At 45.6% G+C, this 16,076-nt stretch overlaps 1 protein-coding gene across 2 annotated transcripts in view; it reads left to right on the forward strand.

Annotated features, from left to right (window-relative positions):
• Positions 1–4,063: 4,063 nt before the first annotated feature.
• Positions 4,064–16,076, forward strand: part of Pdk (pyruvate dehydrogenase kinase) — a 56,525-nt gene continuing 44,512 nt past the window's right edge. For both annotated transcript variants that reach the window (XM_075892553.1, XM_037422742.2), the window contains exon 1: positions 4,064–4,391. In XM_075892553.1, the coding sequence (XP_075748668.1) occupies positions 4,289–4,391 (103 nt within the window). In that variant the 5' untranslated portion in view covers positions 4,064–4,288. The remainder of the gene's footprint in view (positions 4,392–16,076) is intronic.

The following is a 16,076-nucleotide window of genomic DNA, read 5'->3' on the forward strand; positions in this document are numbered from 1 at the left end:
ATATCAAATCTTCAGACGTGACCGGCCATCAAGAGGTGGTGGTGTAGCAATAGTTCTCAAAGATTGTATTAGTGCTCGGCCCCTTCAACAAATTCATGAGCACGAAAGTTTATTCCTTAAGGTAAGCTGCTGGGGCCATTACTTCACCGTATGTGCCATCTACAGACCACCCTCTTCAACACACGAATATCTGTATAGACTATATGACCACTTGTTCACGTTTAAAAATGATCGTCTGATTCTCGCAGGTGATTTTAACTTGCCCAATGTTGACTGGCGCGTTCCATACTCTGGCTCTGATGTAACGACGTTAAAGCCTCTCGCTGACATTGCCTTGATGTGCGATCTTGTGCAGATTGTTAATGAGTGCACCAGAGAGGCTGGAAACACCCGTTCTACACTCGACCTAGTCTTTTTAAATTCCAATGTATGCAAATACACGGCCTCTATTGAAGATGGCATTTCCGACCATAAAGCAGTATTTTTATCCTTCGGTATTGGTGAAAACAAAGCACACCGACAAGAGACCAGACATGTCATTAAGGATTACTCGAAGGCGGATGACCAGGCCATTTTGGATTATCTGTGGTTCTTATGTGATAATCTTTCTGATGATGTGTCGATAGCCTGGAACCAAATAAAAACTGCGATACATTACTGCACTGATAAGTTTGTGCCAAGCAAACGGGTTAGGAAAAACCGAAATAACCCATGGATTACTAGAGATATTATACATTTGCACCGCAAGCTAAAACGAGCTAGAAAAAAGAAAAAAATACCCTGCAGACTTATCTCGTTGAAGGCCCAGCTTGCAACTCGGCTAAGCGAAGCTAAGGCAAGATACTTCAACCACTCGCTTCCTAACTTTTTGAAAACTAACCCGGATAGATTCTGGCGGTACTTGAGCGATGCGCACAAAACACCAACCGAGATATCAGTAAATGGTTGTATTGTTAACGATCCAGTCAAAATTGCAAACCAATTCAATCAGTATTTTCACTCAGTATTCACTCAGGGAGATCATGCTGACACAAACATTATTTCTCTGTCTACTATATCTGCCGATTTCATAACTGTCGAAGGTGTCCTTTCACTGTTACTGAATGTTAAGACTAAATCTTCCGACGGTCCCGACGGCATACCTAATGCATTTTTGCAACGTTACGCCGAACCTATCGCGCATGTCTTCACCCATATTTTCCGTCTTTCGCTTCATAATTCAATTCTTCCCGATGATTGGCGAACGGCACGTGTTATTCCCGTATTTAAAAAAGGTGATCGCCTAAATGTTGAAAACTACCAGCCAATTTCATTAACTTTTTATGTGAAATTATATCAAAGTAGTGCTATTCTAGGTGCTCTTTGTAACTTTCCTTTGGTTCACTAATTAATTGGTTGACTATTTCAGCATTTCTCCATTTATTACTTCTCCATCTTTTCTCTTCCGCCAAACTCAACGCCATAAATTCTGCCTTCTGGTAACCATTGAAATTCCAATGGTCACCAAAGTATCCAATGTGCTACACGTTAACGTGTAGTATACTGGCACATTTCTATAAACAAACGTCCCAAAGTTGTGCGTTCAGACGCTGCCGACAGAAACAGTGATTTTTCAATAACTTAGTTTGCTTGGCGAGTCGTCTCATATCGAAAGGAAGAGGAAACCAGCGAAAAAAATAAAACAAACGAAGAGAGTGATTGAGAACAACCATATATTCATAACGCTTTCGATTTCGCGTAAGCGTTAACCATTTCAGTCCGCCTCATTATTACTACACTACAGTGAAAATACAGTTCGCGTCCGCTGTGATCTCACCTCTACACATTCGCACCTGTCTCAGCACAGATTAAGCATAGAGTAATAAAAAAAACTTTTGCTTTCTCTATGGATAAAGTGCAACAGGGGCGTAGCCAGAAATCTTTTTGTTGGGCGTGGGCAAGAGGTGTTGAACTATGTGTGTTCGTGCGCCCGTTAGTATGAATATGCGTTTATATACATATCGATAATTTTCGGGTTGTTCGAACCTCTCTGATCCTACCTTGGCTACACTCATTATGTGCAAGAGTGTTACCACGCAAGTTTCTGCTAATATATAAGGTCGGCCGAATACCGCTGATGGGTCGCATCCCAAGAACTGCCCGTTTACTTCCTGTCCTGGGAAAGTCGGTGATTTGATCAATTAGGGCTGGCCCGTTGAGAGAAACACGTCACTACACTTTATTTCTATTTTCACATCAATTGCGAAGAGTATTTGTTTTATTTTTTCTTACTCGACCAATTTGGGAGAAAAAGAGCGTGCTGCTGTAAACTCGCACCCCCCCTCCCAATGGAGGGCCCTGAGCACGCACGCATACGAGTGCATAAAAAAAAATGCCCGAACCAAATGGGAGCACTTGAACTGCCACATTACAATTTTCAGGCTTTCTTGCTTTCTTATTCTTTTTTTTTCGTTTAATATATCAATGGCGTAATATCTGGTTACTTGCAGCAGAAAGAAACCCATTAACAAATTTATTTATTTATTTATTTATTTATTTATTTATTTAATTATTTGGGTATTTTAACAATATGCCCACGAAGGCAGCAAAAGGAGAGAGTGTCTCCTGACTTAGCCCGCTCTTCGTGCGGCACCTCGGGCAGGTACAGCAAAACGGTACATAGAAATATTCAAGATTATACATGCAAATTATAAATAAACGCGGAACACTAAAACAATCTGAAAAATATCGGTTAAATATTCAAACAAATATGTTCCTTAGCAATACACACAAAAGGCGTCATCAGCATTATTAATGTTGAAATACATACAATTGGAATGTATTATGAAAAACAATGATAAAAAACAATGAATACAATAAATATATTTTATACATTGCCAATCTGCATCACACACACAATATAGGTGGGTTTCATTATTACGTTCATATTTCACTTCTTAAATTCTGTAATGTTTGTCGTCTCCCTAGCGTATTCAATTACTTCACGAATGTTGTAGCACAGTAAAACCATTTGGTTATCAATTCATTGTATGTCATAGTTAGTCCGACACATCAGCCCCACCAACGCAACAGTACGGGTTAAACCCATTCGGGGGGTTTAAACAGAAAGAAACGATTTAAACTGTGCGCGGTATAGGTATGGCCCCTAAAAGATACTATTCTGGGGACCATAGTATAAGAAAACCGTGGCTTTGCTGACGCAAAAAGAAATCGTAGTTTTCTTGTGTTGAGGTTTATTTTCGCCAGCTCGAGGAATAATTATGTGTTTTGTTAATCATACTTATTCCTCAGATATTCATGCATAGCTTGTGTGTAACATATTACTGCTCGTTTCAGAACTACGTACGTTACGAACGGTCACTGGAGTTTGTAATTTGCACGTTAAAAAAAAGTGGTCAAAACTAGTACGATGTGCTCCCGTAGGGCACACTGCGGTTTTGGTTCGAAAACCGCCAGAATTTCGTTGCCCTCTTTTCATTTACCTCATTCACTGCGACTCTTTCGTAAGGTGGCCATATGACAGATAATTGGAATGCTGTTTGAATCACATAAACAGGATCAGTGAGGACACAAGTATGGGATACGTGCAAACAGTATCCCCCTCCCCGCCACGCCCTCAACCCCCAAAGCAAAATAGATATTGCACTACCCCTGATAAAGATGATGCGAAATCGCTTGGTCGCGCAGCGTAGCAGAGCGCTGTCTGCTACACTCCGCGACGCGATCGCAGCGCCACTTTTGTACCACCATGCTTAAGTTTGTGCTGCCATCTCTGAAGAACTACTATAAGCTTTATGTGAAACGTTTTCATAACTTTGTAAAACTATCACTTATTCTGATGCCGTTTGACCTCACTTATTTAACTAAAAAGTTATATTGTTACGTTTTCTTGTTTGAATCGTAACCAGTGTGTTTGATAAACACAAGAATTGATGGTGGACGCCATGTTGGACCTGGCTGGTCAATCGTGGAAAGTCGAGCCCCTTCCGTCAGCTGCCGCGACGGGCCAATCGCCAGCAGCAAGTGTAGACACACCTCCTGTTCGGTTACGCGCGTATGACAGCTTTGCAGTGACGTCAAGACCACACGTGACGCCTTACATTCGCCCGGTAATCTTCCCCGTCGCGGCCAAGCTACATCGAGCTTCAAAATGCACTAGCGAGGCTCTCCCGACTCCAGTGTACGATTACTTTAGCTGCCCGCATCTCGGCTGCCCGACCTGCGCTGCCCCGAATGCAAGCAATTTGTCGTGGTGCTCTTTGACGACAGCTTCCATCCGTAGGCCAACATGAGAATCACAGCTCGCCTACTTAAGGACATCGGGAAGATGTTGGACAAATACTCGCGCTTCCACCCGTCGCCGCTTTCCATCAAGCAGTTCATCGATTTCGGTGAGTATTAGCCCGCTATTTAAGGCGATGTAGGCTTCTGATGGGGGAATTTCCAGCAACTTGGAGCAGCTGATCCAGGTGATCAAGCTTCGCTGAGCAGCGGTGCTCCATGTTGGCACGCTAATTAGTTTCAGAGTTTCGTATCTCGTTCCATAGAGCAAGCTGGGCATCAAGTACGGAAAATTTGCATGTGTTTGCTTGTTGTAGTGAGGTAACACATTGCCCATAAGGCACTTCTCTCTCAGAACGCTCATACAGGCTGTGTCTTCTTGTTTTTCTGTTGGGACAACGCAGTAAATGTTGTGGCATCGTAGCACCTTCAATTATGTTTGTATACACAGCGTTCGCAGCGCATGGACGCGGCGTTGCTCTGATTCTCAGGTTACGCTCCATGATAGCTGGTATTCTGGTTCCGCTGTCGTCGATCGTATGTAGGGCACCACACAGGGACGATCAAACGGAGGCCGCTAGCTGCAGCAGTCTGATGCAACTCGTAGCGTAATCGCTCTACAGCGCGAGTGCGGCTGGAAGGGAAACACGCGCCGTATCAGGATTTCGCGAGCGTCATCCAATGCGTTTCCTTTGCAGAAATTGCCCCTGCTGTTTCCTTTTCCTTGTTTTTTTTTTCCTTGCATCACTTCAAAGAATAAACGAGCTACTTTTGCTGGGTGGTCGATACTGTTCCCGTGAACAAGTTGGAGTACACTCATGTGACGAATTAAGAGGTCAATTGCTGCTGTTATTTGAACACCTATCTCATGCATTGTTTGTAAACTAGCGTTAGTTTTTAACATTTACGCATCATCGTACACTCTGCAAACGACTTTAACGCTTCAGCTTGTTTCATGTTATTTTTTGCCCCGCCGTGGTGGTCTAGTGGTTAAGGTACTCGGCTGCTGACCCGCAGGTCGCGGGATTGAATCCCGGCTGCGGCGGCTGCATTTCCGATGGAGGCGGAAATGTTGTAGGCCCGTGTACTCAGACTTGGGTGCACGTTAAAGAACCCCAGGTGGTCGAAATTTCCGGAGCCCTCCACTACGGCGTCTCTCATAATCATATGGTGGTTTTGGGACGTTAAACACCACATATCAATCAAATCAATCAATCATGTTTCATGTTATTTTCATAAGTGTTGCCATTCTTCTAAACAACATTTATGCCAATTTATATAGTTTTTCATTATTTGCCTGTGTGTGTGTGTGTGTGTGTGTGTGTGTGTGTGTGTGTGTGTGTGTGTGTGTGTGTGTGTGTGTGTGTGTGTGTGTGTGTGTGAGAGAGAGAGAGAGAAAGCAGCTGCTGCTTTATGCTATAGTATTATATGTAATGCAACATGAAATGAACTCAAATATATTAAGTATAGTCACGCGCGTTTGTTCATTGTGCTTTTTTAGCCAATTATAGTTTTTTTAAAAATTGGTTCGTCTTTCTCGCATTGTCAATTCGGCATGGTAGCACGCTTATATTTTGCAATAAACGCAGAAATGTTGCGGACAAAATAAAAAAAAACTAATCTTACAAGTTCGTTTGATGTCAGGGATAAATAGATACTGGTTACAGCTATTGTGAAAAGTTCATACTGAGTGGATGCTTTCGACAGCTCGATACTATTCCCAGTTCTACCAATATACTTACGATCACCTCAACTTACGTGGGAAAGATATTACGGTAGTAGTTATTCAGTGCTTTAAAAAAAAAACAGATGCTTTAGACGAAAGCGCTGCTGACGTGATATGTGTGTTTAGGGGAGCTACGATGCGTCACCGCTCCAATCAGTATGAAACGTCATGTGGGCGCGCCATCATTAGACAGACAGAACATCTGCTCAGCTAGTGTTTGTTTACAGTGAAATGTCCTCCGTGTGTCCATCATATCTGACTCGCTTCCGTTCCGTTGCGCCCTCTATCCAGCCGGAGTGCGACTGCTTTATTGCCGTTGCACCTGTGTTATACAGCAGGCTCGTGTAGCACTGTGGAAGCAGCTTGTGGCCGCAGCAGCAGGCAGCCATCCGGTTTCCACCGGTCTGTTTTTTCCGTCGAGCAAACCGGCTGACCGGCACTTTCCGCCCTGCCTCTCCCTGCTGTAACGAGAAAGCCACTCGCACTGCTTCGCTTTTGCCGACTTCGCGATCTGAGCAAGTTCAAGTATTCTAGCTTATCTCTAGCGCATAACCGTTCAAGCTCTCTTTCGTTGAGTGTCGCACTTGACATATACGCAAATTGAGAGGCGTGTCTCTGCCGAGAAAAACAAGGTTGGAAAAAAGTATCAACCTCGGCACAGGTAATCTCAGAACGATAAGCTCGAGAGGCTCGGCGGGGTCGAAAGTGAGGAGAATGAAGCCTGTTATCAAAGGCTTGACCGAACTGTGCCAGCTACGGGGTGACGTAGCTTCCTACTGATGTTATATGACTCTGACTGCTCGGGAAAAGAATGCATAGACATAAGTAGAAAAAAATAAAAGCTTTTGTTTTCGTGATCTTGTCGGATCTGTGCGATTTGTTAATCCTTGAGATTGGGAAAAATTTGTTTTTAAAAATCGATGCACACACCTACGCTGCGTTGGCTGTCCTGCCGTCGCATTGCGTGCTAGCAAAAATAAAAAAAGAGCATAAAACTCGACTGGCGTAAAATATTACAGCTTGTATTGTTGAAATGATCATGTTGGAGTTTTAAGAAAAATAGTGTTCTGTAAGTACGGTGGTTGGGGGGGGGGGGCGAACAACAATTAAGAGAGTTGTCGTTGCCTATTTATATATGTACTAGGTTACAAGTATTCTTACTAACCTGCTCATACGTTGCACATACAAAACAAAAACCCCAAGAACCGAGACCGCGCTTTTGTAGTCCGAACTTTCCTTTTTCAATAAAAGTGACAGCAAGCCCGTCAAGTTCGTCGGTCGACGACATATGCGACCCTGAGAGACTGCCTTTTCGTAACAGCGTGACATTCGTCGAGATTCGTTACTCAATCATGATGCCTTCAGCGCGTAAACAGAGTGCCGAGCGGCGTGCGAAGGCGACACGTGGGCGCGCATGCGTAGAGTTTACAAACAAACTGGCTCCTCCGACCGGTGACCTTGAGCGAACCGGGTCGGTCGTGTCGGTCGCTGTGGCAACTTCCTGTTCGCCGCCGCATCCGTCGTGCTTGCTTCCAGGATCGTCTGTACGTCAACAAAGTGTCCGTTTCTTTCTCCGTGACCGAAAAGCGAGGCTCGCCGGAGCCGTGAAGAAAAAAAAAAAAGAAAAATGCGGAGTTGTAGTAGAACGTAGACGTGTGCAGGGCTCTCCATTGAGTGGCAGAGGGGGTGGTTCAGACTTGACGCCCTCCTACCCCATTCCTCCCTTTCCCTGAAATACAGAAGCTCCACAATTGATACGAAGGCGAGGAGAATGCGATGACTATAGCTTCTCGCAAAGGCTTGCGATTGGTTTCAAGCTTTCCGGCCACCCGTCCTATCTGTTCTCTTCGTTTCCACCTTTACTCCCAGGGTAAAAGATCCAAGTTAACAGATTTTCGTATGGCATTATCGTAAAAAAAAAAAAAGAAAAACGAAGCCGCTCCTCTCCTTTGCTCGCGTACGCCTATGTAGTAGCATATATAGTTATAAAATGCTCGCCACAATTTCACTTCGCGTTGGATACGCTTTTCTATCTGTTTTCTTGCCCATACCTGCATCCGTGCTTTCGCTTTCAGGCCCGCTTTTCCGGTGAACGCGCTTACTGTTATGCCTAGTTCACACTGAAACATCCGCTTTCTAGAGCGACCGAAATTCCCCTGCCGCCGAAACGCCGAATATGCCATTCATCATGGGGCGAATGCTGGACGGATGCGCTGTCACCCGGTCGTTGTCACTTCTCGCAAACGCTACTACGCTATCCGGTGGTGTACAGTTCGACAATTCTCGTACGCAAGAAGCAAGAAAATACAGTACTGCTTACTTTGCTGGCAAGGGGCTGTCTTGTAATGCACGAAGAGCAGAAAAACCACCGACGCCAGCGGCGTTGGTGGGTTCGTTCTGCTCTGCAAGACCGCAACAAGCTCGGTCACCTCTTCCACGAAATACGGACGCGAAGTAGGCACAGAGTAGGTTAAACTCCCGTTGGTTACAACATTCAGTTACGTGCACTGCGACACAACAGGTGAGTAGGGCTTGGCCACCATTTTTCAAAATTCCTTGACTAGCCCTCCTATTGGTCCGCGGTGACCGATTCGGCGGCAGACGCCGCAAAAATCGGTCCGAGAGCGATCGGCGCGGAGAGGGCCCTTTCGGCGGATCTCGCCGCCGCCGAACCGGATTCGGAGCACTTTCGGCGGCCGGAATGCTCACTGTGAACGCGGCCTTACACGTGAACTATCCTACATAGACGTTTCCAGACTTTCCCGAGTAGTGAGAAAAAAGGATGTGAAGTATGTGTACAAGGTACAAGCTCGTTTCCGCGTATTCGGTGAATGGCGTTGTGGACGATATGCAGGTGGCATGCAGCGGGCGAAAGAGGGGGACGATTGTATTGGAGATATTCACGTGACTTCATCCACACGGGGTGGTAGCGCAACAGTCGCCTCACCAGTGGTCTCGCGCACGAAAACCATCGTGGTGTTATGTTTGTATCTTTTCCAAGAAAGCGGGTTAGTGAGGTGCAGTGCGGCCAAAGATAACGCTGTCATATGCTGGGTCACTGACAGAACACGGTTATGGCGGCGCACTTGATGGCACCGCCAGCTGGCTGGAAGAGCTCAGTTGCAGTGCAGATAAAAACGGCTAATTATGACTGTTTGCACGCTCTGTGCGACTCTCATAATAGGTAACACGGTTAATAAATGTTCTCCTTAACGTGGCATGAAACGCTATAAATGACTCGTACCATAACGTCGTGACACACGCCACCAAGTTATGCATGTACAGTGCTAAGTTTTGGTTCGATGATTATCATTGCCCACAATACCCATATTATGATATTTTATTCGGAGTCCTCCAGGACCTGATCCTCATGCCTCATCATATTGTTTGGGCACTTAAAATCATCAAAAATGTTGTTAAGAGGCTTGTATGGCCTTCTCGCTACAGGTCGTTATTACAAGCGTTCGCAGTGAACCTGCAAGTTCATTGGAGTTGCCGTAACGCAAATTCTTGAGTCAAGCAATGAAAATAACCGAAACCACCCCTTTTGCATCCGTTTGTGTTTTGCGCTAATTTCTCTGCTTGCCTGTTGTGAGGTGTATGTTTATACACGTGGAAAATGTACTGCGTTCGTTTTACTTTCCAGTCCTATACTTTCACTCATATTGTACACTCGCATTCCGTGGTTTGAGAGAGTCTAGTGTTAATTAATAAATGTTGACACACGGCTACAGTTTAATCACAGACCGTTCCCAACGTGGCAGCAAACAGGCCTTTAGAACATTCATGGTCACTCGTGACGCAATCGGCCTCTCTCTATTACACTTGTCTGCAAATTTCTCAGCACGTCTCAAGCTCCCTGGATGCAACTCCTGAGATAAGATAGCCAGCCAGCTAGGCAAGCGACATGCATCATCATCATCTCTATCGCTATCGTCCTCATGCATGCAGTAATGGCTAAGCACTGCGAAATTCTCGAGGACTCTTTCTCTTATCGTGCTTCTTCAGCTCCGCACCGCAGAAGCGCACGTTATCGGCTTCGGCAACATCATACGTGCTGTCGTAACTTCGGACGCCCATTCGTCATGGTATTATCGACGCATAATCATCTATCTTGTTTAAATTGTCCTACTGCAGTCGTTTAACTGAAAGACGCGCTGTCTGTGTGTCTGTGTGTACGCGTTTCTTCATTTTCCTTTCTTACGTGGCTTAGTATAACGATGCGACCAACTGTACACAAGCAAAACAAGGAAAACATCGCACTGAGTGTAGAGAATGGAGAAAACATTTGGCAGTGGTTCTGTCAAGTTAAAGACCGTCTGTCTTTTTTTTCTTTTTTGAACACTGTTGTGCAGATGAACACGCTTAGCGCCTGTTGCCGCAGTCGTGGGACTCGTTTTGTTCCGAATGTATGCAGCCTACCTAGTAGACACGCGCTTGCTATACGTGGTGTAACGATACAAACGTCATCGCTTGTTTAGACCAATAAGCTTTAAATGTTTCCTGTTCTTGTAGTGTTATCGGACGATTTCTTCCGATTTGTCAATTGATTCTTCGGTTCTTCCTTTATTATTAAACCGACCCAAACTAAACGTAACCTCATCTTTTTAACGGAACTGTCTAAGCCAGCCTTAATTCGTCGCAAATGCACCCGAAATTAGGGTACCCCGGGGTGAGAGAGAGCAACAGGGACAGAGGAGGCGTTAAAAGAAAGAGACAACAAAGGGGATAAACACACCGATAGATAGAAAGGCAGAGAAAGACATATACATATGGACACTGAAAGAAACAGATGAAAAAAAAAGAAAAAGGATATAAATGAGAAAACAATCAGATAAAAAAATACGACGAACACACGGAAAGAAATTTAAAAAAGAGAGAAACAAGAAACGCTGCGCAGCCCCGCTCTTCCTTCAGGCTTGTCACCGTTATGATGCGAAACTGGCATTTTTTTTGTTTATTTGACGTGCCGCTTTTTTATTTGACTTACCTCGTTAATCAAGCGAGAGCACGCGGTGAATTGTATTTCTTTTTGTTTTCGCTGAAATCCCGATCAAGTCGGGCACAACCCATGCACTCGTTCGCTGGAAAGTGTTTGTCCACATGGGGCTTTGTCCACATGGAGCTTTGGCCGATCTCAAGCGCGCGCTTTGGATGGCTGCACGTGCTTCGCTACACTTCCATATGCTATCTATCGGCAATGCTTTCGTGGCTGCTTACCGTCGTGAAGGAGAATATAGTCAGTATTGAGGGTCGCGTGATTGACCCTGATACCGCTCGCTCCGCAGTGTCTATTCTTCTATAGGAGTTTGCAACATGTATAAAGGGACATTCGAAGACGTGCTGACAGGGTGCTGTGGGGATTTAAAAATAAAAAATAAAGGTTAGTCGACGCCTGAATTACTAGGCTGAAATAGAATGAAGCCAAGCATGGTGTTATAACCGTAGCATTTAGGCAATACTCGTATTAGCACTCAACACTATAGGGTTAACCAGCACTATAGCCAATCAGTGCTAGCGAGGGCTGGCAGAACGCTAGCAAATACGGTATATTTGAACTCTCGTGCTCAAAGGCGTGCGCAGGGTCCCCTTCAAGAGGGGAGGAGTCGTCTAGCGCCCCCCCCCCCTTCCCTATTATATAGTATGAGGCTTACTTTGCGCCCCCCTCACCCCCCTTCCTTCCGTGCACACGCTCCGTTAGACTGCATTATATATATATATATATATATATATATATATATATATATATATATATATATATATATATATATATATATTACTGGATCGGCCCATAGGTTTTGTCCGCGTTCGCATATTGCCGTGCTGTAAAAGAATGTGCGTGAAAAAGGCCAGTGATGTTAGTGTTGAAAACACACATACTGTCTTTCTATCTCATTGCCTCGTAAACTTCGTAATGGTGTTTTTACACTCCGTTCACAAACAGCCTTTTGACGTCACTGATGTCAGTGTTCTTGACTTCACGCTATAGCTCTTGTGAAAGTGAACCGGTACGACTGCATACCAGTAACAATGAACGCATTGTATTTCGTGCGAATAACGAGCTGAACTGAAGTGAACCGTATAGGCCAACAGACACATTCTGTCTCGTCGGAATGTATCCTCCTACGCGCTTTTCGTCGCGGCCTCATCCATCATTACCCAGTGAAGCCTTCAGTGTCATTTTTCTTCATTCCGTTACCTTCGCGTTTTTTGCCAATTCCTCTCTAGACAGCCGGCTCGGCAGTGCTAGCTTATACAATTAAAAGCTTGCTGGCCGGCTGGCAGCGGTTCAAAACGTGTCCCCGCTGTCTGTTCGCGATAAGCGCCGCGCCAGACAGCGTCACGTTAAGCTCTTGCAAAAGCAACGCTGTCGCCTGTCGTTGCCAGGGTTAATGCTACACGCTTTGAGGTACGACGCCCACAATGCGGGAAAGGGCGGAGCGCCCTTTCAAACCGTCGGTATTCGACGCGTGGTTGCAATTGTGACGCCGCAGATTTTTTTTTTTTTTTTTTTTTTTTGCACGAAGCTATTAAGTTTCATGGTCGGCGTCTGTGCGCATATCATTTCCCTGGAAACTTGCTGTCGGCGCGCATACCTCGAAACTTGCGATGAAGCTAAATTCACGTTGAGCGCGTAAACGTCAAACATCCAATGTGCAGTGTAGATTTCGCCATCTACAGTTAAGCACTGAGTGAGGAGGAAACGGAAGTTCGCATTTTTTTTTTCGTGGAACCCGTGCTCTATAGAAACTTGAGTGACGGAGAATACGTTTAGCGCCTATGCTGCAGCCCTGCTTAATTGTTTAAGGGGTGAATTCGTGTGTCACACTTCATGCGCATGCGTAATCCACTCGCGTAGAACGCTATGCACTGACGTTAATTTATTTGTTGTGCTGTGGAGCCGCAGGTGTTTCTGAGCCCGCGTACGGAGCATATGTCTAAATGTACGTTAAAAAAAATAAACAATAAAGATAGCGTGTCGTGAAGTTTCAGTGAGCCTTGAGTCCCCATTATCTCCCTCCCTCCGTCCTTCCCATGTGTATTTCTTTCTGTTTTGTTTTTTTATGATTCATTTTTGTGCTGTCCAACATATTTCATGGCATTGATGTTCTGCAATGTTGTTTTAGTAGGCGTAGCAGCCGGTGGGGGGGCCCTGAGATTTTCGACAGTGGTCACTCTTGGCTACACGCTGGTGAAACCAACTATTAAGGCGTAGTTTTCCATCACAACAGTAATCACTTAAATATATTCTTACAGGAGAATGAAGTTATTAGGAGGCTATGCTCCAACATTATTAAATTTTGCCTACATTTCCGCTGTGATGATTTTTTTTCTTGTAGGCTTATATATATATATATATATATATATATATATATATATATATATATATATATATATATATATATATATATATATATATATATATATATATATATGTGTGTGTGTGTGTGTGTGTGTAGAGAGAGAGAGAGAGAGACGAGCGAGTGAAGTAGGCTTGCCCCCCCCCCCCTCTCGTGAAATAGTTGGTACGCCACTGGTTGTTTTGCACGTGTAAAACCACTCCAGCCTGAGCATGAAATTTCCGTTTTGGGCAGAAATGTGTTATCCGCACCATATTAAAACGACCGCAATGTAAAGTGGTAAGTTTGGATTATTAACCTCTTCGCAATAGACGCTGCTGAGACGCAACCGGGCACTATCGTGGTACAGGAAGAGTGATTCGCCAGTGTTTGTGTGCTCTCGCTCCTTGTCGGCTTTCTTATCGGCGTGCCGCACATCGCCCGGTGTGGAAGGTCGCACGCGCCTCCAACGTCGGCAGTCGTGCGATAACGTGCGCGGTCATCTCCGGTTTCGCTTATCTCGCGTCGTGCACTGTTACGGCTGCGAAGGTCAAAAAAAGGCGTTCTTACCGTATTACAATAACGTTTAATAGTAGTTGCAGCAGCTGTTGGTGATTTATTATAAAAACGACCTTAGCCCGGCCCATTAATCTGCCGTACAATTAGTAAAGTATTTGCATCCATCCATCCATCCATCCATCCATCCATCCATCCATCCATCCATCCATCCATCCATCCATCCATTCACCCATCCATCCATCCATCCATCCATCCATCCATCCATCCATCCATCCATCCATCCATCCATCCATCCATCCATCCATCCATCCATCCATCCATCCACCCATTTTGAAACCATAATATACGGCTATGAGAGACGCCGTAGTTCTGGGCTCCGGAAGTTTCGCCTATCTAGGGTTCTGTACCACGCACGCAAGTCGAAGCACATGCGCACACGGGCATTTTGCCACCATTTTAATGGGGCTGCTGAGGCCGGGATTCGATCCCGCGACCTTCGAGTCAGCACTCGAACAACTAAAAATGGTGGGTGAGATACGGTATACTAAACTTTCACACGTCTCTCGCTACATGGAATAACAAATGCACTATCAATTTCACTTCTCCATGACACTTTTCTATACGACAACACCCAACCGACAAAGAGCCACGTGTGCGTCGAAGCACGAGCTCTTTTAATCCTCAATCAAGTAGCCGACCAGCCGGCTGCCTATGTTCGTCAGGCATTGTCCCTGCTAGCCGGAGGATGAGACGTCGTGTCGCCACGACGCCGTAAACCGTCCGAGTGAGGACAACAAACAGCATCTTCCTTGGAAGACACCGTGGCGGCCGCCGCAAATCGCCCCGCTAATTGAGCGAACAAATCGGCGGACCCTTTGATGTATGCTGTCAGGAGCTTGGGACTTCTCGACTAGCGGCACACACACGACGAGGAAGAGCACCGCTGGCGCCACCTTGCAGTGCAGTGATCACGACTCAATATTAGACGTTCACGTGGGCCGTGCATGCTCGTCCCCCTCACCTGTTGTGTGTGTGTGATTGGTGTTCCACTCGGAGAGGAGGAGCCCGACAGGGCTTAAAACGATGCCGCCGAGTGTTGGACGTCGCTCTGAACCATGTAACGTTTCAACCACCACGCTCGTGGTTTGTGAAACCACTAACCTTTCTTTGCTGTAAATAAGTGTAAATAGTGTCATAAACCTGTTTGTTTTCGTATCCTCTTCTTGTCAGCGTTCGTTTCCTCCACCCGGTTACACCACGCTACCACAAGAGACCGGGTAGACCCCCATTCGCAACAACTGGTGGCAGCGGTGGGATGCCATCAGCAACTTCCTCCTTCCGACCCTTAACAGTATATGCAGCAGTGCTAACGCCATCGGCACCGGCCACGGTGGTTTAGTGTTAATGCTCTCTGTAACACTCAAAGGTCGCAAGATAGAATTCCGGCCTCTGGAGGGGACACGCGAGCCCCGTATATTTGGATTTAGATGCAGGTCGAAAGGGCCCCAGGTGGTCGAAATTTCCGGAGCACCTCACTATGCGGTGCCCCTCATTATCATATCGTGGTTTTGTTTCTTTAAAACCCAGCAGCGATTATTAACGACATCCGCAGGGCCATCTTTTGGCGGAGTGCCGTTGTAGCGCATGGCCACTGCAGGAATACACACGTGAGGCGCTGTCTCCTACATTCACGCATACGTCACGTGTGTACCCTTGTTGTGCGTTTTGTTTCAATCGTGCGTGCACGTTCCTGTAGAACCACTTATGAATACTTCGCATCGTAGAAGTATATATATGAGTCTTCGTTATCATCATCATCATCAGCGTGACTACGCCCACTCCGAAGCATCTCCCGTGTATCCTTTATAGTGTGTCATCATCAGCCTGACTACGCCCACTGCAGGACAAATGCATCTCCCATGTTCCACCAGTCAACTCGGTTCTGTTCTTGCTGCTGCCCCTTATATACCCGCAAACTTCCTAATCTAATCTTCCCATCTAACTTTCTGTCTCCACCTCACCCGCTTGCCTTCTCATGGAATCCAGTTTGTGATCCTTAATGACCAGCGGTTATCTTGCCTTCGCGCTGCGTGCCCTGCCCATTACCATTTCTTCTTCTTCGTTTCGACGATATGATGTCCCTAACACATGATTGTTCCCTGGCCCTCTCTGATCCTTTCTGGTTCCTTAGGTTTACACCTTAGGGTTGT

Source organism: Rhipicephalus microplus, chromosome 4 (assembly GCF_043290135.1).
Source record: "Rhipicephalus microplus isolate Deutch F79 chromosome 4, USDA_Rmic, whole genome shotgun sequence".
Classification (NCBI taxonomy): Eukaryota; Metazoa; Arthropoda; class Arachnida; order Ixodida; family Ixodidae; genus Rhipicephalus; species Rhipicephalus microplus.